General features: G+C 39.0%; 1 protein-coding gene across 1 annotated transcript in view; it reads left to right on the forward strand.

Moving 5' to 3' along the window:
- The window catches only part of Atp6v0d2 (ATPase H+ transporting V0 subunit d2), a 45,975-nt gene that overhangs the window by 14,741 nt on the left and 3,685 nt on the right, over positions 1-27,549 (forward strand). Inside the window, exons 3-5 of the mRNA XM_051198412.1 lie at positions 20,487-20,665; positions 22,912-22,991; positions 24,296-24,373. Coding sequence (XP_051054369.1) covers positions 20,487-20,665; positions 22,912-22,991; positions 24,296-24,373 — 337 coding nt within the window. The remainder of the gene's footprint in view (positions 1-20,486; positions 20,666-22,911; positions 22,992-24,295; positions 24,374-27,549) is intronic.

Below are 27,549 nucleotides of genomic sequence, written 5' to 3' on the forward strand. Positions count from 1 at the left end.
ATACCCACCCCCAGTCCCATTCCCCATCCACTCCCCAGGAAGAATAAGGCCTTCCAGGAGGGATCATCAAAATCTGTCAAGTCAATTGGGGTAGGGCCTAGGCCTTCCCTTATGTCTCTAGACTAAGGGAGTATCCTTGCATGGGGAAGGTGCTCCCGAAGTCCTTTCATGCACCAGTGATACATCCTAGTTCTACTGTCAGAGGTACCGAGTGCCCAGGCCTTCTAACTGAGACCCACGTTCAGGGGGTCTAGGTTAGTCCTATGCTGGTTTCCCAGCTATCAGTCTGGAGTCCATGAGTTCCCCCTTATTCAGGTCAGCTGATTCTGTGGGTTTCTGCAACTTGTTCTTGACCCCTTTGCTTAACACTTCTCCCTCTCTGCAACTGGATTCCAGGAGTTCATCTTAGTGTTTAGCTGTGGGTATCTGCTTCTGCTTCCATCAGCTACTGGATGAAGGCTCTAGGATGGCATATAATGTAGTCAATCTCATTATTGGGGAAGGGCATTTAAGGTAGCCTCTCCAATGTTGCTTAGATGGTTAGTTGGGGTCATCTTTCTAGATCTCTGGACATTTCTATAGTGCCAGATTTCTCTTTATAGCTATAATTGCTCCCTCATTTATGGTATCTCTTTTCTTTTCTTGCTCTCATCTATTCTTTCCCTGGCTCAATTTTCGTGTTCCCTCATATTCTCCTCTCCCCTCCTCTTCTCTCCTTCTCTTTCTTCTAATACCCTTTCCTCTCCCCATATGCTGCCAATTTGCTCAGGAGATCTTGTCCCTTTTCCCTTCCGTGAGGGACCATGTATGTCTCTCTTAAGATCCTCCTTGATTCCTAGCTTCTCTGGCCACATGGAATGTAAGTCAGTGATCCTTTGCTCTATGTCTAAAATTCATATATGAGTGAGTACATACTATGTTTGTCTTTTTGAGGCTGGGTCACACCACTCAGGAAAGTTTCTTGTAGTTCCACCCATTTGTCTACAACTTTCAAGATTCCACTATTTTTTTTTTCAGCTGATTGGTACTCCATTGTGTAAATGTACCACATTTACTCCATCCATTCTCAGTTGAGAGGCATTTAGGTTACTTCCAGTTTCTGGCAATTACAAATAATGCTGCTATGAACATAGTTGAACAGACATCCTTGTTGTATGAGTGTGCATCGTTTGGGTATATGCCTAGGAGTAGAATTGCTGAATCTTGTGGTAGACTGATCCCAATTTTCCCGAGGAACCACCATACTGATCTTCCAAGTGGCTGTACAAGTTTGTACTCTCACCAGCAGTGGAGGAGTATACCCCTTTCTTCACATCCTCTCCAGCATAAACTGTCATTGGTGGTTTTAATTGTAGCCATTCTGAAGGAGTAAGATGGAATCTCAGAGTTGTTTTTATTTGCATTTCTCTGAAGGCTAAGGGTGTTGAACACTTTTTAAAGTGTGTTTCAGCCATTTTAGATTCCTCTATTGAAAATTTTCTATTTAGTTCTGTACCCCACTTTTTAATGGGACTATTTGGTGTTTTGGTGACTAGCTTCTTGAGTATTTTGTATATTTTGGAGATCAGCCCTCTGCCAGATGTGGGGTTGGTGAGTATCTTTTCTAATTCTGTGGGCTGCTGTTTTGTCTTGTTGACTGTGTCCTTTGCCTTACAGAAGCTTCTCAGCTTCTGGAGGACCCATTTATTAATTGTCAATATCAGTGTCGATACTGGTATTATATCCAGGAAGCAATCTCCGGTACTAATTGGATCGAGGGTACCTCCCACTTTCTCTTCTAAGATTTCAGTGGGGCTGGCTTTATGTTGAGTTCATTGATCAATTTGGACTTAAGTTTTGAGCATGGCAGTAAATATGGATCTATCTGCACTCTTCTACAAGTCAGTATCCAGTTATGCCAGCACCCTTTGTTGGTGATGTTTTCTTTTTTCCATTGAATAATTGTAGCTGCTTTGTCAAAAAATCTGGTGTTCATAGGTGTGTGGATTAATGTCAGGGTTTTCAATTTGATTTCATTGCTATACCTGTCTATTTTTGTGGCAATACCAAGCTGTTTTCAGGACTATAGTTCTATAATAGAGCTTGAAGTCAGGGATGGTGATCCCCCCAGAAGTTCCTTTTATTGTACAGGGTTATTTTGGCTCTCCTGGGTCTTTTGCTTTTCAACATAAATTTGTGTATCATTTTTTCAAGGTCTGTGAAGAACTGTGCTGTTATTTTGAGGGGGATTGCATTGAATCTCTAGATTGCTTTTGGCAAGATTGCCATTTTTACCATGTTGCTCCTGTCTATCCAAGAGCATGGGAGATCTTTCCATTTTCTGGTATCTTGTATAATTTCTTTTTTTGAAAGGCTCAAAGTTCTTTCTATCTAGGTCTTTCACTTGTTTGGTTAGTGTTACCTCCAATATATTTTATGTTCTTTGTGGCTGTTGGAAAAGGTGATGTTTCTCTGCTTTCTTTCTCAGCCCATTTATCGTCTGTATAGATAGAGCTACTGATTTTTTTAGTTAATCTTCCATTCTGCCTTTTTGCTCAAGGTAGTTCCTTGGTAGAGTTTTTAGGGTCACTTATGTAAACTATCATATCACTGCAAATAGTGAAAGTTTGACTTCTTCCTTTCTAATTTGTGTTTCCTTTTGTTGTCTTATTGCTCTAGTTAGAAATTCAAGTATAATATCGAAGAGACATGGAGAGAGTAGACAACCTTGTCTTGTTCCTGATTTTAGAGGAATCATTTTGAGTTTCTTTCCATTTAGTTTGATGTTAGCTGTTGGTTTACTGTATATTGCTTTTATTATGTTTAGGAGACCAAGGTCCCTGTTATTTCTGATTTCTTGAAGACCTTAATCATGAAGGGATGTTGGATTTTGTCAAAGGCTTTTTCAGCATCTAGTGAAATGATCATGTGGTTTTTCTTTATCAGTTTATTTATATGGTGGATTGCATTGATGTATTTTTGTATGTTGAACCATCCCTGCATCCCTGGGTGAAGCCTACTTGGTCATGGTGGATGATTTCTCTGATGTGTTCTTGGATTCTATTTGCCAGTATTTTGTTGAGTATTTCTGCTCCCAGAGAGCCGGGTCAATCCCAAATAACACACAGAGATGCTGTATTAGATATAAAGCTGTTGGCCTGTTAACTAGCATTAATGTTCATGAGGGATATTGGTCTGTAGTTCGCTTTCTTAGTTGTGTTTTTGTGTGGCGTGGGTACCAAGGTAATTGTAGCCTTGCAAAAAGAGTTTGGCAATGACCCCTTCTGCTGCTATTGTGTGGAACACTTTGAGGAGTATTGGTATTAGCTGTTCTTTGAATTCACATTAGAATTCTGTACTGAAGCCATCTGGCCCTGGGCTTTTTTTGGTTGGGTGACATTTGATGACATAAATTTGGGTGTGCTGTGTCTTCATTCTCATTGAATTCTAGGAAGTCTTTAATTTCTTTCTTTATTTCTTCCTTGACCCAGGAATGATGCAATTATGTATTTCTCAGTTTCCATGAATTTGTAGGGTTTCTACAATTTGTGTTGTTGTTGAATTCTAACATTAAAGCATGGTGGTCTGATAAGATACATGGGGTTATTCCATTTATTTATTTATTTATTTTTAATCTGTTCAGGTTTACTACATTTCCAAGTATGTGGTCAGTTTTAGAGAGGGTTCCATGTGGTGCTGAGAAGAAGGTTCACTCCATGATTAATAAATGTTTTCAAGAAAAAATATGGCTGAGTTTGTTGTTCAGTAGTATACTTGCTAGCATGGAAAAGTCTCTGGGTTCTGAAGAGAGATGTCAGTCTGTAAATATGTTTCTCTTACTGGGTAATGAATAAAGCCCTGATGGCCAATAGGAAAGCAAGATAGGTGGGACTAGGAGACAAGGAGGATTCTGGGAGTTGTAGTAGAGGAGTCAAGATGTAGGGACTTGAGAGAAGAGGTCTGGCTCCTCTCTCTTGTAAGATAAGAAAGACCATGTGGAAACACTTAGATTAATAGAAATGGATTAATATTTAAAATAGAGCTAGCCAATACAAAATGCTATTAACAGGCCAACAGCTTTATATCTAATACAGCACCTCTGTGTGTTATTTGGGATTGACCCGGCTCTGGGAGCAGGCTGGTGGAAACTGCTCATAACAGGGACCTGTTACTCATGTTGTATAAAAGGAGGAGGATAAACAGAAGAAAGGGGGGAGAGAGGGAGAAAGAGAGAGAAAAGGTGTGTGAGGAAAAAAAACCAAGGGGCATGATTATAACTTTCCATAAGTTCAGAAAAACATAAAAATTCTCTATTCCACATACCCCTTTGATACACACCTAGTTCCTCTCCCTAGTGGAACCACTTTTTAATTTCTTATTTTTTTTCATAAAAACATTTATATGTATATGTGTCTAACAATGCATGCCCTAAAGAACACTGCATATTTCTTTCTCTCTCTCCCAATATTTCTTACTGATATCCCTGTGAACATTGTTCTCATTAAATAATCATATGCTATGATTCCATTACCAGTCATCTCTCAACAGGTAGCCTAATTATTTTTATTTCTTTACATTGCAAAAATAAATTGCAATTAGCTAACTTCTGTGAAGATGTTTCCTTGCAGTGCATGGGATAAAACTCTAAGAAGTGTATTTGCAAGGAAGGATAAGTGCTCTGTTAATGAGCCACATACCCAGCCATCGAGGTATGTCTTGAATTGATTTCTAACTTTGGTTTGTTGGCAGCGGAAGTGATAAGTCAAAGAAATGTGCTTTTCTTCATTTGTTTTGATTGAGACTGGTTCCCAGTATCTAACTAAATAGTCTGAGACTTACTGTAAATCCCAGGCTTGCCTTGAACTCATGATCCCCTGGCTTCTGGTTAGAAATGCTTGATTTTTTGTTTTCTTGTTTTTTTTTTTTCCTTTTTCATATATATATATATATATATATATATATATATACACATAATATTTTCTTATTTTACATATTGATCCCAGTTCCCTCTCCCTCCATCCCTCCAATGCCCCCTGACCCTCCTCCCATCCCATTCCCTCCTCCCAACTCCACAGGGAGGGTGATACCTTCCAGGAGGGGTCAACAAAATCTGTCAAGTCATTTAGAGTAGGGACTAGGCTAAGGTAATATCCCTCCATGGGGAATGTGCTTCCAAAATCCTTTCATGCACCAGGGATACATCCTGGTTCCACTGTCAGAGGCCCCTTAGACTGCCTAGGCCTTCTGAGACCCACATTTGCAGAGAGGGAGGAGTGATAAGAAAATGAGGTCAAGACCAGTCTACAGAAACTCACAGAGACAGCTGATCTGAACAAGGGGGAGCTAATGGACCCCCAGACTGGTAGCTAGAAATGTACATTTTAAAATTTGGTAAATATTGCTAAATTGCATATAACAAAAGTAACAGCAGTTTGAATCTCCAAATTAATACATAAGAAGTCTTGTGTTCTTATACAATTGTCAGTATTTTGTGTTTTTTAAATTTTTTTCCAATCTGATAGATTAAAAACTCTCAACTTCTCTATTCATTTTTCAGTTCCTTACAAGCAAAACTGATTACTCCATACTTATTACCAGGCTAAATTATTTACCTATTTTTATCAGAGTTTATAGAAGTTTTTAATTGATATGCATACTTTGTAAATTAATATAGTAGTCTTTTTTAGTAATAATAAGTAAAAAAGCTATTATTTTTTGGCTTGATGCAATTTAATTTTATAACATTTATCATTGGTGTATGCTTTTGGTACTGAAGATCACATTCAGGATCTCACACATACTAGGCAAAAAAACTGAGTACACCCCAGACCCAGTAATAAAAATGATGTATTTATTTGTGTGTGTGTGTGTGTGTGTGTAGAACATTTTATTAGTTTGCTTGCTTGTTTGTTTGTTTGTTTGTTTGGTTGCTTGGTTTGGATTTTTGAGGCAGGGTCTTATGTAGCCCACCCTGGGTAGAACTCAGAATGTAGCCAAAGCCAATCTTGAACTCCTAATCCTCCTGTCTCCACCTTCCAATTGCTTGGATTACAGGATTTGCCACCATCCATTGCCTTGGGTTTTTTCTTTTCTTTTCTCTTTTTTTTTTTCTTTTTCCCCTTTCCTTTCCTTTCCTTTCCTTTCCTTTCCTTTCCTTTTCTTTCCTTTCCTTTCCTTTCCTTTACTTTACTTTCCTTGAGACTGTCCCACTGTGGAGTGCAAGCTGATCTTGAATTTGTGTTCTTCCTTCTTATACCTCTTAATAGTAGGATTACAGACACTCAGCCCTGCATTGTCATCTGGCTCTGTAGGACTCTTTCTAAAAAGTGGAAAGAAATGGAAAACTCTGTCCTGGAGATTCTAAGCATGTGCTTTCACCCATTTTACTCCCTGTGTTCACACAGAGTTCCATTAATGGGCAGACTTATCTGAGCTATCTTGCTGATCCAGAATTTACAGGCCATTTGACTCAACCCCCTAAGTATCTGGGATTGCAGTAATGAACAACTAGGTCTTATGACTTTAAACTTTTGGGAGTTGAACCAGGTCCATCAGCATGCTAGTCAAGCATTCTACCACTGAGCTCCCTCCCCAGCCCTTAATATTTTGAGAGTAGGCCAACCATATAGCTTACCAGTTGGTCTGGTCTTTTAATTCACCTGCCACGACTTCCTAGGTTCTAGTGTTACAGATGTGCACCACTACATCTGGCTCCTACAGAGTCGTCTATGTTTTATCTTGTTTTATCATCTTGTGGTATGACTTTTCACTTCTGGCACAAGCCTGGTGCTCTCTGCAGAGCTTAGAGATTTATTTCAATAACCAACTTGTACAAATGGGGGTTGGTGTCCTACAGTTTTAAAATATCTTCTCTTATACATCCTCCAAAATGTTCTATGAAGTCAAGTGCCTATCTAGCCCTGATAAACTTCCAACAATCAGAATTGGATCTTGTCCTAGTAGGAAGTATCCCGAGGTAACACTACAGCACTGTCAAAGTCAACCCTAAGAGAGACAGTCTAAATTTAAATTGATTATCTTAAGTTTTTCACATTTTACATGAGATAATTACTGTACATGGAAAACATATTTTGAAAATGTGGAGCAGATATTTTTAAATCCTTCATAGCAAGAATATCTGAAGGTTTTGCATACCATAATTATGCACAGTTTATGAAACAAAGGAACAGATCCAGCAGCATGTTAGTGAAGATTGCTTATTACAGACCAAGAATGTTTTGTTTTTCTTCCTTCCCTACCCAGTACTTTACAGAAGCGTTTCAACTGCTCTTTCCAGCATTTACATTAAATATATGGGATGATGCTTGCAGATTACATACAAATCCCATTTACCTACTTGAATGTCTGGAAATGTTGGGTGTTTGGAGAGGGGATCTGGATTGGTCCTCACCATAGACACAGGGATGAATGCAATAAGAAACCCTGAATGTAAGATGAAAGATAGTGAGAATCTCAGGTAATCTGAAGAAACCTTTAAAGATTCATTTATTAGGGGTAACCAAAGTTCTTTACTGTTCCATGGATGGCCTACAGACTATCTGTAGGCTTTGCTCTGTATTGTATGTTCAGGTTATAGACTCAGGCCTTTCAGTACTAAAATCAAGCAAGTCTTCAGCAGTCTAGACAGGATAAGAATACCTTGACTCGGAGAATGCCTATTCAAGTGAAGCATGCAGATGTGTCCCTGAATGGTGAAAAGCCAAGACAGAATTAGGCAGCAATTGTTACAAATCTAGGGATCTGTGAGTGGTTCCTACAGACATGGAACAATAGCTCTGACATGAAAGGGTCTGCAGAGAAGGTAGAATATTTAACCAATATTTAACATGTGCATACATTGAAGGAATACCTGAGACAGGAAAAGACATTGTGCGTAGGAATAGGAACTCATTTCATATGGTTCTGGACCTAGATGTGAAAAGAGGAAGAAGGGGAGAGGATGAGAAAAAGCCTGGCCAAGTGAAAGAAGGGCTTCAACAAAGATGCCCAAGTTTCTATGCTTCTCTGTGCCGATCTGTACCCCTTACTGGATGGCCACTGCCCTATATAACAAGGAGTAAGGTTCTTCCGTGAGACTATAAGATGAAATGATTGAATGCTTCCACCACAGGTGGCTGGATAGCTGAGCAGTTTAATGTCTATGCCTTTGTGCTCTTTTCTCATCTGGTCAGTGGGAGAGTATCAGTTCTTAGGACTGTTGTGCACACAGTTCAATGTTCAGTGACTGGCAATGCTGCTGTCATACTTATGTACTAGGACATTGAAAAATAACCTGCCTAAGTCTACAGAGCTGTAAGCACCCAAGTACAGATTCCAAGTACTGTACTCCAAGCATCCATGTTCCAAATGTGTTGTATCCCTTCTTGTTTATTTATTTGATTTTACATATTTAGGGAGATAATTCTGTTATTATTATAAAAGATGCATTCAGGAGATGAGACTTAAAGCATAGAAGCTAAAGAGGAAGCTATTTCTTAAATTTGCACTGGAAACTTGGCAGGTGAAATGGGAAAGAGAGGATGGTGGCATGGTGGCTAGATACTTTAGAGGTATCAGAATTTAGCATCTGGATTTGTGAGGAGTGAGGGAGAGCAGATAGCAGTGAACTCTGAGCAGTCTAGACAAAAGGAAGGGATGATTTACAAGGATTTTATTTTTATATATGTAGATATATTCAAAATCCAATGTGAATTAAAGACCATAATATAAATAAGTTACTCTTTATCTCATCATCGCTTGACAGCTTTCTATATTCTCTTTCTTTCATTTTGAAAAGACCAAAATTACTGTTAATTTGAAATATTAGCCTCCCTACATTCACTGTCAGCTTTTTTCTAACATTATTTTTAAATGACTGTAGAACCTTCCCCTGGTTCAGATAATTTAGATATGTTAATCTTTGTGTTTCTCTTTCCCCAAACTCAGCTTAGTACATACTGTGTTCTTATTTCCACAGTCAAATTTTCCAATAATATTTTGAGATTGACTGCCAACAGTGACAATTAATCTTGACTACCAATTTGATTGGATTGAAAGATGCCAAGAGATAAGTAAAGTACATCTGTAGGTGTGTCTCTAAGAGATTTTTTTTCCTACCTGTGACTAGAACTTAAGGTTTCTCTCTGATCTGATCAATAGTTTAATCTATGGATGGACTAATATTTTTAATGAACAATTGGAAGCTGACAGAACTGGATTCTGATTGAAGGAAGTAGGAGGTGTGTCTCTTGGGGCATGCCTTTCCTGCCTCCTTCCTGTCCTCCTGACGTCACGGTTGTCACCTGATCTGTTGTGCTGATCAAATAAATATCATTCAAGTACAGGAAGACCAAGTTTTACTTCTGGCCAGCTTTTCTCAATTAACAAAAAGTGTTGGTGGTTTGAGCTGAGCTGATCAAGCTCCCAAGCCAGTGTGAGTGAGGGCAAAGGCTGTGCTCTGGCGCTGCCTTCCCACTGTGGTTGAGTAAAAACCTCTGAAGTGAGTCAGTCTTCTTGAGTTGTTTATCTCAGGTTCTGTCACAGCGTTGCAAGTCCATTACCTTAGCATCATCACTGTTCATTCCTGATTGTTCCAGCCAGTAATGTCCTTCTACCAGTCTTACACATGACTCTGACTGAAAGGTTTTTACTGTCTCCAGAAATTCCATAGGAAACAGGGATATAGCTAAAGAGTCTCAGCTGCAGTCTTATCATTTAAACCCTCATAGTCCTATAAGTGCTGAAAAACATCAGTGCTATTATGCAGAACTGAAATCTGGTCTGTCTGAACTAGGCAATATTTGTTTGATCATCATAGTACACATATTAAGTGACTACTGCAAATGAAGATTTGTGCAAGATTCTAAGATTAAAAATGAGTTTTGTTTTCTAACTGTGGAAGGATTACTTAAGGTACAGATTCCAAGTCTGTGCTTCCAAAAATCATGGGTTAGTGTTTCTTGGTATATGTCTATGAATCTGCATTTTATTTAGTAAGCTTTGCAGGTAACTCTGATGCAGGTTGGGAAATTCTCACTACCATTTGCTCCAACATGACTCTACACTAAGCTGCTTTGGCACTCACCCCAAGAACAAGTTCTTTAGTCATCCAAAACCTTGGTTTCCATCTACAGAAGAAATGACATTTTACACAATGCAGAGTTGTGAGTTTAATTCTAAAAAAGACTATTTTGTGATAGCAGCTGCAAGTAAAATTCAGGGTCTTTGGTTTAAAATTGTTTAATAAAAATGGGATATGATTAAGCCAAATGTAGGACCCTGGGTTGTTACATAAGTCACAGGTTTGTGAAAATCACCTGTAAACATATGCACTTACACAATAAGAAAACTCATTCAGTCTAAGTCTACCTTCACTTAAAAGTGTTCAAACATGAAAAAAAAAAAGTAGCAAATTTTACTTGCAAATGCTAGCACAATGTTCACCTGGGAGAGTGAGGAAAGGATGCACAAGAGAAGCCAATGCCCAAGTCCAGCCTTGTAGGAAGAGGTGCATTTTCTATGCAGAAATGGCTAGACCCAGGTGAATCTAGCAACAAAAAGGAAACCAGTTTAACACTGCTGCTAAGCTGTTGATGCCAATTGAAATTAGCAAAATTAGCATCTGAGGATTAAGGATATTAAGGAAGTGGGTGTAGAGGAGCTTAGGATGTCATTCTTGCAACAGATTTTCAAGTGGGATGCAAAACTGGGCCAAAGGCAAGCATGCTCTTTTCCTTTGGGTTTTGCCCATGAGCTGCCTAATCACTAACTGTCCACGAGGGGTCGGGATAGATCCTGGTAACCTGGCTTCTAAACTATTTCTCCTTCCTGACAATTGCTTGAAGAAATTTGAGGCTGTTTCGTAACCTTGGTTCTCAGGATACAGATTAACATTTACCTTGGTAGTGATTCAGATATCTGTTGTCCTAGTTTTATTTTATCTTCCTTTTTTATTGTAAAGAATCAGTATTTTTTTAAAAAATAGTTTTTAACTAGAATTTAGTATTCACTACAAGGTATAACTACTTCACATGTATTATGTTCATTTAATTCTCACACCAACTGTACTGACTAGTGCTAACATTATTGGGTTTTTAGAAATAGAGAAAAACATATGAAGTACCCATGTCCTTAAGTTCCATGGTAACCATGCATATGTTTTGGTTATATCTTTCTATATATTCCATATGATAAGTTTCAGATATACATGAGTTTACATGTAAGGACAAATTTATATCATTAGCTTTATTGTTTGTTTTACACAATAGTACTGCATATAGACATTGTGAATAAGTTGTCTATTTCATATTTGTTATGAATTTTCCAAATAAACACATGTAGAATGTGTTTTGTATAGTGAGAACAGTAGATCCTATTATGCTGGGTGCACCATGATTCATTTGATCATTCACTTTTCTCTCTCTGGATTGTTTGATGGATCGATTGATCAGTTTTAAAGGATCTCCCTGTAAATCTCAGATGACTGAGTTCATAGTCCTCTGGCCTCAGGCATCAGAACACGATATTACAGGCATGTGCCACAACCCCTGGCTTGTTTCTCTGCCATTTCAGATGACTCTGTAACCAGTCTCACTGCAGCTATGCCTGTCCTTTCATGTGACATAATTCCTTTAGTTCAGATTCCCAGAAGTAAAATTGCTGTATCAAAAGATATTCAATTTTTAATATTAGCAGATTGCGCTCTTAGATACTTTCCTATTCACTAAGATTTGTTTCTTCTCTGTGTCAGAAAGAAAAAAAAAACAGTAAGAGTCTATAAAACCTTTTCTGAGTGATAAACATACTAAAAATGAGGAGCAGGCTATAGTAGATGCTCCCAGTGTATGTAACTGATCTAACTGACCAAAAACACCTTCTTTCTATTGGTAGTTTTCTTTGAGTTCCTGAGATGCTTCAGGTATGCTAGAAGAGGGGAAACAAAGGAGGCATCCTTTTAATATTATGGTCATTTTGTGAATAAAAAGTTACAGAAGATTCAGGAAATGAACAATTTTCACTCCTAGAGAGGGAACTCCAGAAAAGGTACCAGGAAGCCAGTTATTTCCTTTACTTTTGTTAGAAAATGTTCATTACTTCTCTGTTCTGCTCTAAGCCCAGAACGAACACACACACACACACACACACACACACACACACACACACACATACACACACACACAAATATACTTTGTAGACTTGTCACCACACATGGGTGAGAATTAAGCATAACTGTATTTCAAATGAACATATGAAATGACTTACACAAGATCACACAGTTGAAATTGAGAAATAGTAATGGACTCCAGATCATATATCCCATTAAATGTGTAATGAATATTTGTGAATGAATGTGCATTCTTTATTGCCTCTGTCAATATACATACAGAGATGCCAAGAGACAGAGACAGAGAGGTCTTCTAGCTTCTAGCTGAAGACATTTTAAAGATTTATTTATTGTATGTGGATGTGTGAGTGCATGCCTGGTTCCAGAGGAAGCCAGAAGAGGATGTCAGGTCCCCACTGGAACTGGTGTTATAGAAAGTTGTGAGCCACCTGATGTGGGTGCTGGGAACTGAACCCTAGTCCTTTTCAAGAGCAGCAAGTGATCATAACCAGACCTGAGCTGGAAACATTGAAAAAGCTAAAATGAAAATGTATCCGACTATTGCCTGGAATGATGAGAGGGGTTTGACCTTCAAACATTTTTATGCATCTAGAAAAGACAAAGAACATGACACTGCTGTAGAAAAATGCAAGTAAGTTGGAAGAATTTTCAGCAAGCCTGGCCACTATCTTAAAACTAAAGAGGTTAACAGTTGTAGAGTTTGGGCAATACAGGGTGAGCAACATTCTCATGCTGATGTTTTCTATTATAGGCAATCCTAAATGCAGAGTAATTTTGTTAAGTATTTTATTTTTCTAGAAGGAAAAATGAATGTGGCAACAAAAGTTAAATCATTCTGAAAAATTAATTTCACTTCCTCTATTTTAGAAAAGAAAAGCTTCAGAAAATAAAAAAAATGTTACTGAAAATACAGAAGGAACACATCGTTTGTGTGTGTTCTGAACCTCAGCAGTGTTTTTGCAAATCATACAAAACATCAGGACTTCCTCATGGAACACGTCTGACTAGGTCTGGGTTGAGCAATTCCATAACTTAATTAAATGTTTACCAAACCTTCACTTGAAAATTATTAAGTTGAGAGATACAACATGGCCCTTGCTGTCTGTGTCATAATGAATGACAGCTCAGCCTATATGAGTTAACCAGTACAAAGGAGTTTCACTGGTGGTGGAATAAATTGTTTTTAAAATGTTACCAAATATAACATGCATGCGCGTATGCTCACGCATACAAACACACACACACACACACACACACACACACACACACACACACCAAACCTCTGTTAGTAAACAGTTATATCTAATATTACACAGTATATTCCATTCTCTGGGATCCATATGTGCAAACATGACCTAGCAAACATATCTAAGAACTCTGATCACCTAAGACAATTATCATTGAGCATACAATTCTTTATACTGTCCAGAGAAAAGGATGCTGGCATGACCTTTTAGGTAGGATGTTTAGGTACATCAAGCTTGATGTAAAGATGTGAATCTTGGGTTCACAAGATGACTCGGTGAGTAAAGATACACATCTACCAAGCCTGTTGATGTGAGTTCCAACCCTAGAGCCTACATGGTGGGAGGAGAAAACTGACGCTCTCATGGTACTCTCTGACCTCCACACACACCATGTCATACACACTCCAACCCATAAAATAAATCAGTGTGGTAAAGATGTGACTGCCAGGATCAACCCATGTCATAGTCACATGCCTTTACAACACATGTCTAATATAGTCACCAAGTTATACACCGTTCATTTGAGGACAAAAGAACTTGATTAGGCTGAGTCTTCAGTACCTCTAAAAAGTAGTTCAAGCCTTTTTAAATATAGGAGTAGCTGTCATTGAGGACTGCCACTGGTAAGCACTGTTTTCATTTTTGGTTTGGGGGTTTTATATTAGCATATTTTAATTAGAAAATATAATGAGCTCTTTGTAACAGTTTCATTTATGCATATAATATACTTTAGTAATAATGTGTTGAAGTTAATGATTTCATTACTGAAGGGAAAAATAACATTGAATTTTTACTTAAAGAAAATGTCATCTAGAACCATGACCACCCAAAGATGTGAAGAGTTCAAAGATGCAGAACTGGTCACACACACGCAAGCAAACACATACATACACACACACACACACACACACACACACACAGAGAGAGAGAGAGAGAGAGAGAGGGGAGAGAGAGAGAGGGAGAGAGTGTGTGTGTGTCAGAATGGCAACTGGTTTTTTAAATATTTACAAATGAAGCACTTGAAGCTAATATTCCAAAGTATAACCAGCTCATGTCCTTGTTTTTTTTAAATTTAATTTTCATTATTATTAGGTTGTGCATGTGTGAATACAGGCATACTCATATAGATGTCAAAGGATAATTTTGGGGAATTGGTTCCCTCCTTCCATGGTGGCTTCCAAAGATTAAACTCATGTAAAAGCCCCTGAACTATCTCACCGCCATTCCTCATGATCTGATCCCCACCTCCTACCCTCCAAGAGAAATGGTGAATTTTGAAAGGGTCCTTTTATTTAGAAGTAAATGTAAAACCACATATGAAGAAACCTCAAGCTTAATAAAAAGATATAAAAGTAAAGTTTTCATATTAAAAATGTGGTTTTTCACTTTCTTTTTCCATCCCTGCAGAGACCAATTTGTAGGAAAATCTGTTCTCAGAGTGCATGGCCTTCTTTAACGCGAGGCACTCTCCTGTATTTTCTTATTATGACTAATCCTGAGGCCAACCATTCAAAACTGAATAAATATTTCCATTCTTAAGCTGAGGAAATGGAGTGCTTGTGAACTGGCTTTTAAGTGGCAGAACTGGTTTTAGAATCATGTTTATCTGTTCCCAAGCCCTGGATCCTTCTAATGTGACAATCTTATTATGATTTACAAACTGCTTTGATATGCATGATTTACTTTAGTTTGTTCTGTGGCCCTACCAAGTCTGCCCCTTCTTGTCCTCTGGTGCCAAATTTGTTTAAAAGAATGGTCTATTTCCCTCTTTTTTGACACTTGTTTACAAGCCTCCTTCAGTCTTGCATCCTAACCCATTGTGCCATCAAAATCATGTGGGCTGCTGAGTGCTCTTCTACCTTTCCCAGGCATTTGCAGTTACCATCCTCACCCCACTCACTCTAATGACTGTTTTCCCTTTGGCACTCCTACCTTCTCAGCCTATTACAAAGGCTCATTTCTGCCCCAAGAATATTCTTCAGAGGTCTTCTCTCTCTCTCTCTCTCTCTCTCTCTCTCTCTCTCTCTCTCACACACACACACACACACACATATATATATTTTCCAGACAGGTTTCTCTATGTAGCTCTTGCTCTCCTGAACCTAGCTTTGTAGACCAGGCTGATCTCAAACTTGCAGAGATCTACCTACCTCTGCCTCCTGAGTGCTGGGATCAAAGGTGTGTGCCACCACCACTATTCTCTTTTAAAATGTGTACTTTGTTTTCCTTCAATGCTATAAGTCACATTCCAGATCTAGGTATGCACTAGGCAAGCATTCCAGCATCTTATACCTGAAAATATACATAATCTTATCTTTTGCTGAAGAGGCAATCATAGACTGATTTAAGAAGTGCCTTTATACAAGGAATGGAAATATACATTTGACCTTGAAGAGGGAAAGCAGTGTAGATGCTGATAAAGAATAGAGCTTGCAAAGAGAAGAGAAATGCATCAGAGGCATTTGGGTTGTGTGCCTCTATGATTTATGTGACTGTGGTACCTGTGGAAAAATGAGTGGTCATATGCACCGAAAGGAAGTACAAGAGTTCAGATCACAGCTGGGAACTTAGCTCAGGGACAGGAGACTGTCATGTCATCTCTGAAGCCTAGTTTAATCTCCAGAACAACAATATGTAAATGAAAAGCAAGCATCTATTTTATTTTACATTATAAATCCATCATAAGACTACTTATGTTTATAAGAAGCAAAGGACATAGTCTCAGATCCATAAACTTGAGATTCAGGAGAGGTTTATCTAGAACTGAGATTTGCTAATATTCTGCTTCCACAACAGAAGAAAAATGTGGCCTTGGATGATATTGTTGAGTGTCAGGGACTGAGCGGTTACAGTACAATGGAACCTTTGGTTAGAACACACATGGATTCTTCTTTCTCTCAGCTGAGATGGTCATACAGAAATAATATCTTCTTAGCAAGCCCAACTAGTGTCCAGATGTTGGTTCTAGCACTATTCACTCACAATAGGACCAAAAGAATGCCTCAGAGAAATAGCTGATTCTAAGGCTGGGACAGGAAATATCCAGAATTAGCCTCGACACTGTACAGTGCCAGATTGGGAAGAAGTGCTAGGAGCCAAACAGCAATGACACAGGCACATGAAAGGAGCATTTAGCCAACTGAATGAGTTCACAGTGGCCAAACCTGGAACAATCTGAGCAACAAACTGAGGGAAGTAGCACTGAACTATTATTCCAGCATAAAATAAATACCACGGGTCAATACTGGTGCAAAAAATGATTACATTAATTAATAAATGAAGGAGAAAGAATAAATCTCCCTTGTGGAAAAAATTCTGTAACTGTTGTAGAAAGTCTGTGCTAAAGCGAGATAATCATCACCATCACTGCTAAGGGTGCTGCGTGAAGAAATTTTAAAAGGCAGAACACAGAAAGAATGGATGCAGCAAATTTACTTTGGAGAAACCTGGCAGATACTACCTCAGCCAGAAGATCAAGGCCAATAAAAAATGATGAATGACAAGCAATGTTAACATCTACCATTGATAGGATGCAATGGAAGTTACACTTTATGGATCTTCCTCTGGTAACCTATTCTCTGTGCTGCTGCTAAGACAGGTTCTAGCAGTGAGGCATCCCTAGGCCACCTGATTAGTACTCCTCAAAATATCAAGGTCAAGATCATCACTGATCATCATTATTTTTCTGTCTCATGCACATAGCATTTAGCAAATGGCAGCCATTTCACAGTTGCTGTTAATGACACAAGTATTGAGTTTTTTTCCATAAAAGAAAGTTCCTCTAACTCAGTAAATTATGACCCTTAGTGGACCTTCAGCAACTGAAAAATCTGGTCATTTTTGTACAAAAAATATGTGTTTTAGGTATTCTCAAGTTTCTTAAGTACAAAAAAGATGAAGAGGAGAGAATAAATCTTAGACCAAAGGCAAATGCTGAAAGTATTGTCTGGCTTGAGCTGAATATATATATATTCATATATATTCATATATATACATACATATATATATATATATGTTTAAATTTGAAACAAGCTTGTTCTACATATCAATCCCAGTTTCCTCTCCCTCCCTTCTTCTCTTCCCTCCCAACCATTCCATTCCCTTTCTGCTCGCTAGGGAGAGTGAGGCCTTCCATGGGAGATCTTCAAAGTCTATCATATCATTTGGAGCAGGGCTCAGGCCCTCCCCCATGTGTCTAGGCTGAGAGAGTGGAATGGGCTCCCAAAGTCCATTTGTATACTAGGGATAAACACTGATCCACTACCAGAGGCCCCATAGACTTCCCAGTCCTCCTAACTAACATCCACATTCAAGGAATCTGGGTTGATCCTATGCTGGTTTCCCAGCTTCAGACTGGGGTCCATGAGCTCCCCCTTGTTGAGGTTGAGCTGGCTTTTTTATCTGACCTGGATAAAGGAATTGAAGCCTTGGCTTTGGAAGTAGTTGTTGTTCTGCTGCAGTTGTTGCTGTACGGATGCTGTGCACAGCCTGCAGAAGTGGTGTACACTTGGGATGGAAAAGAGGTTTCACAGAGAGGCAGGTAGACATTACTGCCAACAAATTCCTGTCAGATTGGAGCAGGGTGATCTGAAGGCACAGATGCCCCAGCTCTAGCACTGGTGCCCTGATCGGTGAAGTCTTGGTAGTAAATTATCAGGAGTCTGCCACATAATGCAAACTCTAGCATGACTAATATTTACTTATAATTTTTTGAAGTAGGGTGTCACTATATTGATCAATTTGGCCTCAAACTTGTGGTCCTCTGCCTCAATCTCCCAAGTGTTAGCATAACAGCTGGGTTCCACCATGCCCAGCCTAAAAAGTGTACTTTTAACAACTTAAGGTAGTCTTGAAATTGAGTGACTATACTATGATTTCCCCAGATGCCAATATCAGAGGCACAGAATAAACTGCTAAGAAAGGGGCTAGATAATGAGTTGGTGTAGATAATGAGTAGTGGTGAGAGTTACTCTGTAGGAGTAGGTACTGATCCTGAATCTGTGACCAAATTTATCTAAATCTATCTGTGAACAAAATTATCTAAAGCAAGAGTCTTAACTAGGTAGAAAACCAGGTGACTTGAAGCTGGCCACCATATTCATGGCCATGGAGCTTTATGGATATCAAAGCAGGAGAAATTACTTTATCTCTGAGCAATGTCCCACCTCCATCAGCTGATGCTACCTATGTGTGACTCATATATGTGTGATGGGGACAAGGAGGTAAGGAAGGGACTGGAAAGAGATATCTCCTAATCACTCATTTCCAAACAATGCTATGAGAACTGGTGTTATTGTTATTTTAGAAACAAATCCACTCAAAGAATGAGTTGAAATAAAATTCAACCCAATCTGTACTCCTTGTGATTCTTTGTGGTAAGAAGCCAACTTCTGTATTAGCAAAGTATAAGCACATGTAATATACAGTCTGCACCCTGTGCAGGTCATTACATGCAGGCAAATCCTCCCTACAGCATTGACTTAAGCTGCAGAATGGCAGGAGCACATAAGCTGTTACATTACAGAGGTGCTGTGGGGCACAAGTACCAAGGACTCTTAAAAGTGGTAGCAAATCCTCTGCCGTTGAGCCTAAAGGGACAGTCAAACAAACAATACCATGCTAGTATCATTTTCAACAGATAAAGTGGATTCTAAAATTTCATAATGTTGTAATTGGGTGCTGGTGTTTGGGAAGTAAAGAAACTTCATAGTCAACTGCTTTTTATGAAGGATAATTGTCTGCTTCGGGAATGCTAGTTAGAATCCTCAATGAGGTAGACTGTAGACTTTCCACAGCAAGGCAGACTTGCTTTTCCACCATGAAATGAATTGCTGCTCAGTAAACCTGTAACCCATGCACCAGGATCCTACAATAGCATTTCCAAGTATCCAGGTTCCCTGCAACCCACTGAAAGGTGTCACTTGTCAAGTTGTGGTGCAATCTTCCACCACTGTCAAACTAGAGGGCCTTTGTTCGTTCATTAGTGGACTGTTCCTTCCCTCCTCCAACCTGTGACTTCATTTCCTCCCCTGTTTCTCCCCACTCGGCACTGCACATTCCACCTTCTCTTTCACCTGAAACAAATACTGACTGATCTAAGTCGCAAGGCTTCTGTGCAAGGCCATTTCTACTTACATTAAGGTCAGCTTGTGGTATGAGTTCTCTCCCTCCGTCTTTCCCATTTCCTATTCTTTTAAACATGCATTGATCAGCTCTGCCTTTCTTTCCCTTTTCCTCTCCCACAAACATACTCCACTGAGTGCTTTTACTAGCTTAGATGGTCCTAGTTTCTGTAGATTATGGATGTCGATGTCAATGTTTGCCTTAATGTACCTGTGGTCATTGACACTCTGTAATATCTCCTTATAACTTTCTAGAACTTTCTGGAGTTAATTCCCCTGGCTCTCCCCTCATCTGGCTGTTCTTCTCCATTCCCTTTATCGCAGGTTCCTCCTCTATTGCACACAATGAGCCCTTTGCTTGCTGTCTTAGTTAGGGTTTCTAGTGCTGTGATAAAACACCGGGAGGACAGGAAAGTGTTGATTTGGCTTACATATCCTGAATCTCTGTCCATGAGACAAGATAAGGCAGGAACTCAAATGTAGCAGGAACCTGGAATCATGGGCAACATTTGCATCTTCCTGGGCCACTGGTCCCTCAATTAGACTATAATAGTACTACCATTACAGTGATGTTATGGAGATCAAATAAAATGACTTTTGTAAAGTACCACACTCTATAGATACGTATTTGCCTCTTCTTCCACTTTAATATTAAACACATAGGCCACAACACTCTCTATAGTTGAAAAGCTTTCAGCCTCCACCATTGTCCACAACTCCCAGGCTCCTCCCTTTATCTATAATAATGACCTATCATGGACAACCTTGGGCCTGTGTCTGTGTGTCTGTGTGTGTGTGTGTCTGTGTGTGTGTGTGATCTCAAATGTCTTCCTTCCACCTTGAAAAACTATCTCCCAGGTCTCAGCCCTTTATGTCAAAACTCCATTCATTCTTTAAATTTCAGCTTGAATGTCATTTTCCAAGGAGTCTGGCCTGTGGACTTCTTCAGGGCCCAACTACAAGTTACCACACCACCCAGTTAACTGTTTCACTAATAAATAAATATTATTCCAGCTGCAGCTATATGATAGACAATGTAATACTACTGATGAATGGAGCATTGCAAAAGAAATCTGTGAAAGAAGTTCTAGCCAAGTGTCACCCATTGGGCCGTTTCACAGAGATGGAAGCAGTCAACATTGCAGAGACCACCTCAGATCTCTTCAAGGCTGTGCTGGTTGAAACACCATTAGGTATTAATACTTATTTGTAAAATGGCCTGTGCATGTTAGTACAGTCATTAGAAAATGTACCTTCAATATGAAACTTTTTGTTTGTTTGTTCAGTTTTTCGAGACAGGGTTTCTCTGTATTGCTTTGGAGCCTGTCATGGAACTAACTCTGTAGACCAGGCTGGCCTCGAACTCACAGAGACCCGCCTGCCTCTACCTCCAAGTGCTGGGACTAAAGGTGTACACCACCAATGCTGGGCTGAAACATTTTTGTGAATGTCATTTTATGCTATACAGATTCATAGTTGTTGATAGGATATTTGAGCTGGGTGTGGCAGTGCGCGCGCGCACACACACACACACACATATATACGTATATATATATGTATATATATACGTATATATATACATATACATACATACACACACACACACACATATATATATATATATATATATATATGTGTATATATATATATATATATGCAAAAGGCTAAGAAAGGACTTTGGCATCCTGAGGTCAGTCTGATCACATAGAGAGACTCTGCTTCATAAAAACAAACAACATCAAAAGAATCATGTAGGCCTGGGGAGATGGTTCAGTTGGTATAGCACTTGTCTTGAAATCATAAGGACTTGAATTTGAGACAAAGAAATTTTGAAAAAAAAAAAAAAAGCCAGTGTTGTGGCACCTTCTTCCAACTCAGCACTGGGGAAGCAGAGATCCACAGGACTTTCTGAACCACTAACCTAGCCTTCTTGGCAAGCTCCAGGTCACAAGGTAGAAGGGCACCTAAGGTTTTCTCTGGCTTCTACCTGTGCGCACACATGTGTATAGGCACACATGTACATAGACATATGTACACAAATATGCACATTCACGCATGCATAAAAATCATCTAACCTTGCTTTCATGTTTATCAGATGATGATAAATGAGGCAATCTGGTCAAGTCATTTATAAGCCATTCAAATAGGGAAGGGGCTGGGGCTCATATCCCAACCACCAAATTCTTATGCTTTCTACCAGATTGTAGCAATTAAATGATGAACTTGTACATTCTCAAACATGGCTTCCCTTTCTGTGTTCCTTATTCTTTCACATTAAACTCTTAATCTGATTCAGGTCATATATAGGAATCATTTTGTTTTAAGAAGTTTTGAAATTTCATTGCTATAAGCTACTTGGAAGCCTCTACCAAATTATCTAGTCCAATTATGAAATGACTTAATTCCACTGTAGCTTAGCACTGAAAACAATTTCATTTTTCAAAATGTTAATGGGAAATTTTTCAAGCACTATTACTGTCAGGAATTCTAGATGGTAGCAATTCATTGTTGATCATGGGAAAATAGCTTTAATTTAAAATGGGGGCAGGGGATGAAGAGATGTTTCAGGGGTTAAGAGCCCTGGCTGCTATTCTGGAGTACCTGGGTTCAATTCCTAGAACCCACATGGAGAGTCAAACTATCTGTAACTCCAGTTCCAGGGGACAAAACAACCTCTTCTGTTCTGCAGGCCCTGGGCATGCTCATGGTGCAGACATACATCAGGCAAAGTAAGCATACATAGAAAAATTTAAAAAACAAAATAAAGTAATTTGGGGAGCAGGGTTACACAGGGTATTTTGCATGCTAAGAACATGCTCTACTCATGAGCCCACACTCTGAGACAAACTAGTGATCCTTCAAACAGATACATTAAAAAGGCAAGTGCACACTATGTCACCTTTAAGTGTCTGTGTCTTAGACATTGCAGCCTGGTGAAAACGAGGTGAGTGTGGAATGAGTGAGCTGTGAATCTGAATCCAGGCTCTACAAGGTCCCAGTACAATGACCTGGGCAACTTAGTGTACCCCAGTTTCCTCATTTCATATCATAACAGTTTTGAAAATGAATTTAAACACAATTTTAATAAAATAATGTGCCTGGTATAAATTTGGTTGCAGATAGTAAATATTGCTGTAAGGTTGTAATAACATATAAGGAAGGAATTGCAAAAAAGCAAGCCTTACGTGATTGTTTCCAAGGTTGTGAAAATTATATAAGCTAAGTATCTGTTGTTTGGTACAGCAAGCAGTGTCTAGAGTTCACACACAGTAGATGCTTAATGAATCACAAGTTCTATCATCCTAATCAATGTTTGCTTTATCCAGTGTGGATTGCTATTCCACAGAGTTCTCATTAGCAGTGAGCACAGGGTGGCAGTGCTATTCTTAATAGCTATAGTTTGTAGTCTGGCTTGTGATTTATACACTTTTGCTTTCAGCTCCATTCTTCCAAGACTGTGTATCTGAAAACACTCTCGATGAACTGAATATTGAATTACTGCGCAATAAACTATACAAGGTAATTGTTTTCCCAGATGTATTTTCTTGATTGCACAATATAACACAATGGAGTTCTTTTTTATTTAAAATTTTGTTCATTTTACATACCAACCCCAGTTCCACCTCTCTCCCCTTCTTCTGCCCTCCAACCTCTCCCATCCCACTCCAATCCACTCCTCAGTGGGGGTAAGACCTCCCTTGGAAAGTCAACATTAACAAAATTACTTTGCTCATTGGCCAGCTTCGGCAATTGTTAAGTTATTCATGTTTGGAATATAGTTTTATTTTTTGAGCTCACTTTTTGTTATATATGTGGCTGTCAGTTTCTCCTATCCTTTGCTCTATATACAGTGTCTTAAATGCAAAAAGTGATGGTGAGATTATGGTAGATAAGCAGATAAATGTGTGGGGAAAACTGTTATCATAGGAAATCACCATAGACAGTAGGCATTCTGTTGTAGCATGTCCATCTCTGCTGCAGATTTTGTTACAGAACTTTGAATCATAATTAATCTGCTAGTGCAATTTTGAACCTATACCAGAATTATCTACTGTGTCATATTGCCACTACATGGTCACTGGATTGTCCTGATTGTGTGGCCACCATTAGAGTTAGACTATGTACTATAAGGCAAGAAAAATCTATTAGACACTCTCATAAAGTAAATTACTATATACTGTGGCATATAAATAGTGTATTAAGCTTGAACTTATAGTCCTCTCAAGAGTATTTTATTATAGGCATTTTGTTTTATAAAGAGACACTTCTAAGGAGGCATTCATGAGCTAGAACTAACAGAATATAGTGTTCTAAGCAGTTCATAGGCCTTAACTCACTCATTTGAGTAGCAAAGCTGTGATTTGTGCAATTCTTGCTCCTCATACGAACCTGAAAGATGCAGAGACATGAAGCTTCTATGGCAGAAATAACTTAGTATTAGGTTAGTTAGAGCTGGAATACAAACCTAGGTGGTCTAATCTTATAACCTATGCTCTGCTGCTCCAATGTATTCACATAGCCAAAGCCAATGTGTCTTACAAGATTTAATATCAGGGTTACTAAATCATTTGCAGAGCTCAGCAAAGGACTTGGCATTCTTGTTAGAATAGCTGGAGTTAACTATGTAAATGCTTGTTAAGTAATTAGACACTGTGATAAGTGCAATTTTGTGGAGTTATTTTTAGTCTGGGTCACAGGTATATTAAATCTCCATTAATCCCAATTCAGTTTCCATTACAGCATTTCATAAGCTATGAAAAGATGACCTAGAAGTTTCTAGAAGGAAAATAACTCATTGCATTGTTTATAATCTTCTTTCTAAGTCTTATCTTGAGGCATTCTATAAATTCTGCAAGGATCACGGTGATGTCACAGCAGAAATTATGTGCCCCATTCTTGAGGTAAGAAGGACCCTTTGGCTCTGTCTTTGCCCAATGAGTTTACATACTTGTTATTGCTTTGACCATGTTATATTTCTTCATCTCAGAAGTTAGCTGAAAGTTCAATAAGCAATGTCATTTGATACCTTAAGTGTTTTCTTGGAAGCCAGCATTATAGCTCAGTGGTTGAACACTTACCTAACACATATGGGGTCTTAGATTCCATCTCCAGCAATGCAAAGATCTACCAGACAAAGTGAGTATGAATGTGTGGTTATGATTCATGTTGATGGATGTGTAGAAAGCAAGTTACAATTCATTAAACAGTTTGTATGCTACTAGCAACTGATAGGTTATAATTATTCTCATAATATCCACTCAAAGTCTTTCCAAAGAGGGGCCATTGAAAAACAGGAATCCCCTGTAGGTTGGAACTTCAGTCCATTATAGCTCTATTCATAGTGACATCACCCTCATAAAAACCTAAAACAAAGGCTATGTAAGCAGTCCTCCACCATCCCAGTTTTCATCAGAAAGAATATAGTTCAAAATGTACAATGAGCAGGAATTTGTGTGGAACACCACATCAGTGTTTTCTCTGGAGTTGATATTAACACCCTTTTAAATTTTCTGTTTATCACCACAGATCCCACCCATACTCAGAGGTCCTCTTGACAGAAGATAGGATATTGGAGTGGACATCAACAGAGTCTGGGATTCAACCCAGGGCACAGATTGCACTTAGTGTTTAACACACATCTCTCAGTGGCTTTCTAAGACTTTTGAAAAATAAAAGAAATGCTGTGTCAGACTATGCTTAGGGATGATCAAAGAACAATATATTTAAACATTTTTAATTAGAGTGGTGTTCACTATGAGGCTACACATCATACCAAGAGCCTTCAGACCAAAGGAATAAACAACATTAAAGTATACAAAGAATTAAAAAATAAACATATCCAAACAGGTCAGAAATAGAAGCACTTGTTGTGATAAAGACAGCTTTTGATGGGAACACCCCTAATGTTTCAGCATGCAGATGTAGGGAATGGAATATGTGCTTACAAGTTAAGGAATACACTTTGTTATTAAAAGGCAAAGCATAGGAAATTAATGGATTATTTGGATAATCCATTAGAAGCAGTCAGAGTCATCTCTCCTGGTTCCTTCCCCATGTCCCCCTGTCTATCCAGTTTTCCAGTGGCTTCCCTCGGTGTTTACTTTTTAACCATCCTCCAAATGCCATGTGCTTCCTCCTGCAGCAACGTCCTCTGGCATGACTTCTGCTGACTTGATGTCTGTAATGCTGCCTACCCTGTTATACTTCCCTCCTTAAAATTCTAACATCTTACAACTATGAAAGAACACCAAAGAACACTTGGGACAATTACCTGCCTGTTGCTTATTCTACCCCAACTTTCATTTAAAGTATTTGTATTGTTATGAACAATTCTATTTGCAATTCCTCTCATCCCTGGAAGTTCTAAAGTGATTTACAGGACTGGCTGTATGCAGGAGCCAGAGTGTAACCACCTTTGCTTCCAAATAAGGCTACCCAGCTTCTGACCAACCCATAATTTCCATGATTGCAATCAAAAGAACCAGAGGGACTGCTCACTCTCCTGATGATAAGAAACACCTGTTGTAAGCCTGGCTTTGTTAATAGCTAGTAAGTGTGGAAAATAATGAAGGACAGCTCAGAGCCATTCTTCTTAGCTTTCTTGTGCTGGTGAAAGGCCGTGGAATCTTTTTAAAAGGCAGAGTGTTGGTTCAGTAGGTTTAACTTTAGACTGTGGCTTGATATTCTGCATTTTTAGTCAACTTTCACTGATGTCAAAGCTACTGAGCCATGATTTCATAGCATCACAGTAGAAAATATTGTAGAGAATTCAAAAGATTCAGTAAATAGTTAGAATACTCCTATGTGGCAGGCATTGACTCCAAAAAATGAACAATGAATAAAAATAATTCTTGGCCCTTCCAAGAGTTATGAGTAAGGAATGGAAAAGTACAGGGGCAGACTTTAGAATGACACGGTAAGTATAAAGTACTTCAAGGGCCTGGAGAAGGGTTTCTGAACCCAACAATACTCAGATAAAAAGAGGAAGGGCCCTTAAGGACATGGAAAGGGATCTAGGAGGAATAAGGACCAATAGACAGGGAGGAATGCAGTGTAATGCTTTCTTCTGGACATGACATAGCTGTTACATGAACTCACAGCAGCTGTGGTTAGCTAGACAAGACCTGCATGAGATCATCTCAGTTTAAAATACCAGATAGGGTAGAGAAGAGTACTGAGTTGTAGTGGTATTTTATTTATGATTTTTTAAAGCTTGCCAAGCAAAGCTAGCCATAAGCCATACAGCCAGGCAATGGTGGCACATACCTTTAATACCAGGACTCAAGAGACAAGCAGATGGATCTATTAGTTCAAGGCCACAGAGAGCTACATGAAATTGATCCAGTCCTAAAGAGAAACAGCTCACACAAATGTGATCTCAGTACTTGGGATCACATGCCTTTAATCCCAGGATTTGAGAGGTATAAAAGCAAGAGGCAGCAGTCTGGGATTGCATTCTGAGGTTTGGTGGAGACGGGACCGTAGTCTGAGATTTAGTCTCCAGCCACATTGACGAGAGGGCAGCCCTTTTTCAATCTGAGGTAGAGATAAGAGCAAGTGGCTGGTTGCTTTGCTTATCTGACCATCAGCTTGAAACCCAATATATAGCTCTGGGTTTTTATTTATTTGTGTTACAATAGGTCATTTAAAAATCCAAAACCATGAAAATAAAGATGGTCTATAGCATAAAGATTAATTCTGTAAAATAAGTAGGGCTAGGGATATGGCTCAATGGTAGAGCTGGTATGACATGCATGAGGCTCTGGATTGGATGAAAGGATAAAATGCTGTGAAGTGGGTACCTTCAATGGGCCCTGCCAAGGTATGCCACTAAGAGAACACATCATGTGAAAGAGGTTTATTGGGAGAGGAGGGATAAGGATAGCGAAAGAGCAAAAAAGGCTGTCTCAGAGTGGGGACATAAGAGAAGCAGGCAGACAGACAGATGGACATAGAACAGGCAAGAGCAAAAAAAGAGAACAGATTGACGGACACTTTTAAGGGTTGCGTGGGTTGCATGGCTGAGGCAGGCTGGATGCCTTGGTAAGAACTAACATTGGATCATCAGCATCACAAA

The sequence above is a fragment of the Phodopus roborovskii genome, unplaced genomic scaffold, assembly GCF_943737965.1.
Source record: "Phodopus roborovskii unplaced genomic scaffold, PHOROB, whole genome shotgun sequence".
In the NCBI taxonomy this organism is placed as follows: Eukaryota; Metazoa; Chordata; class Mammalia; order Rodentia; family Cricetidae; genus Phodopus; species Phodopus roborovskii.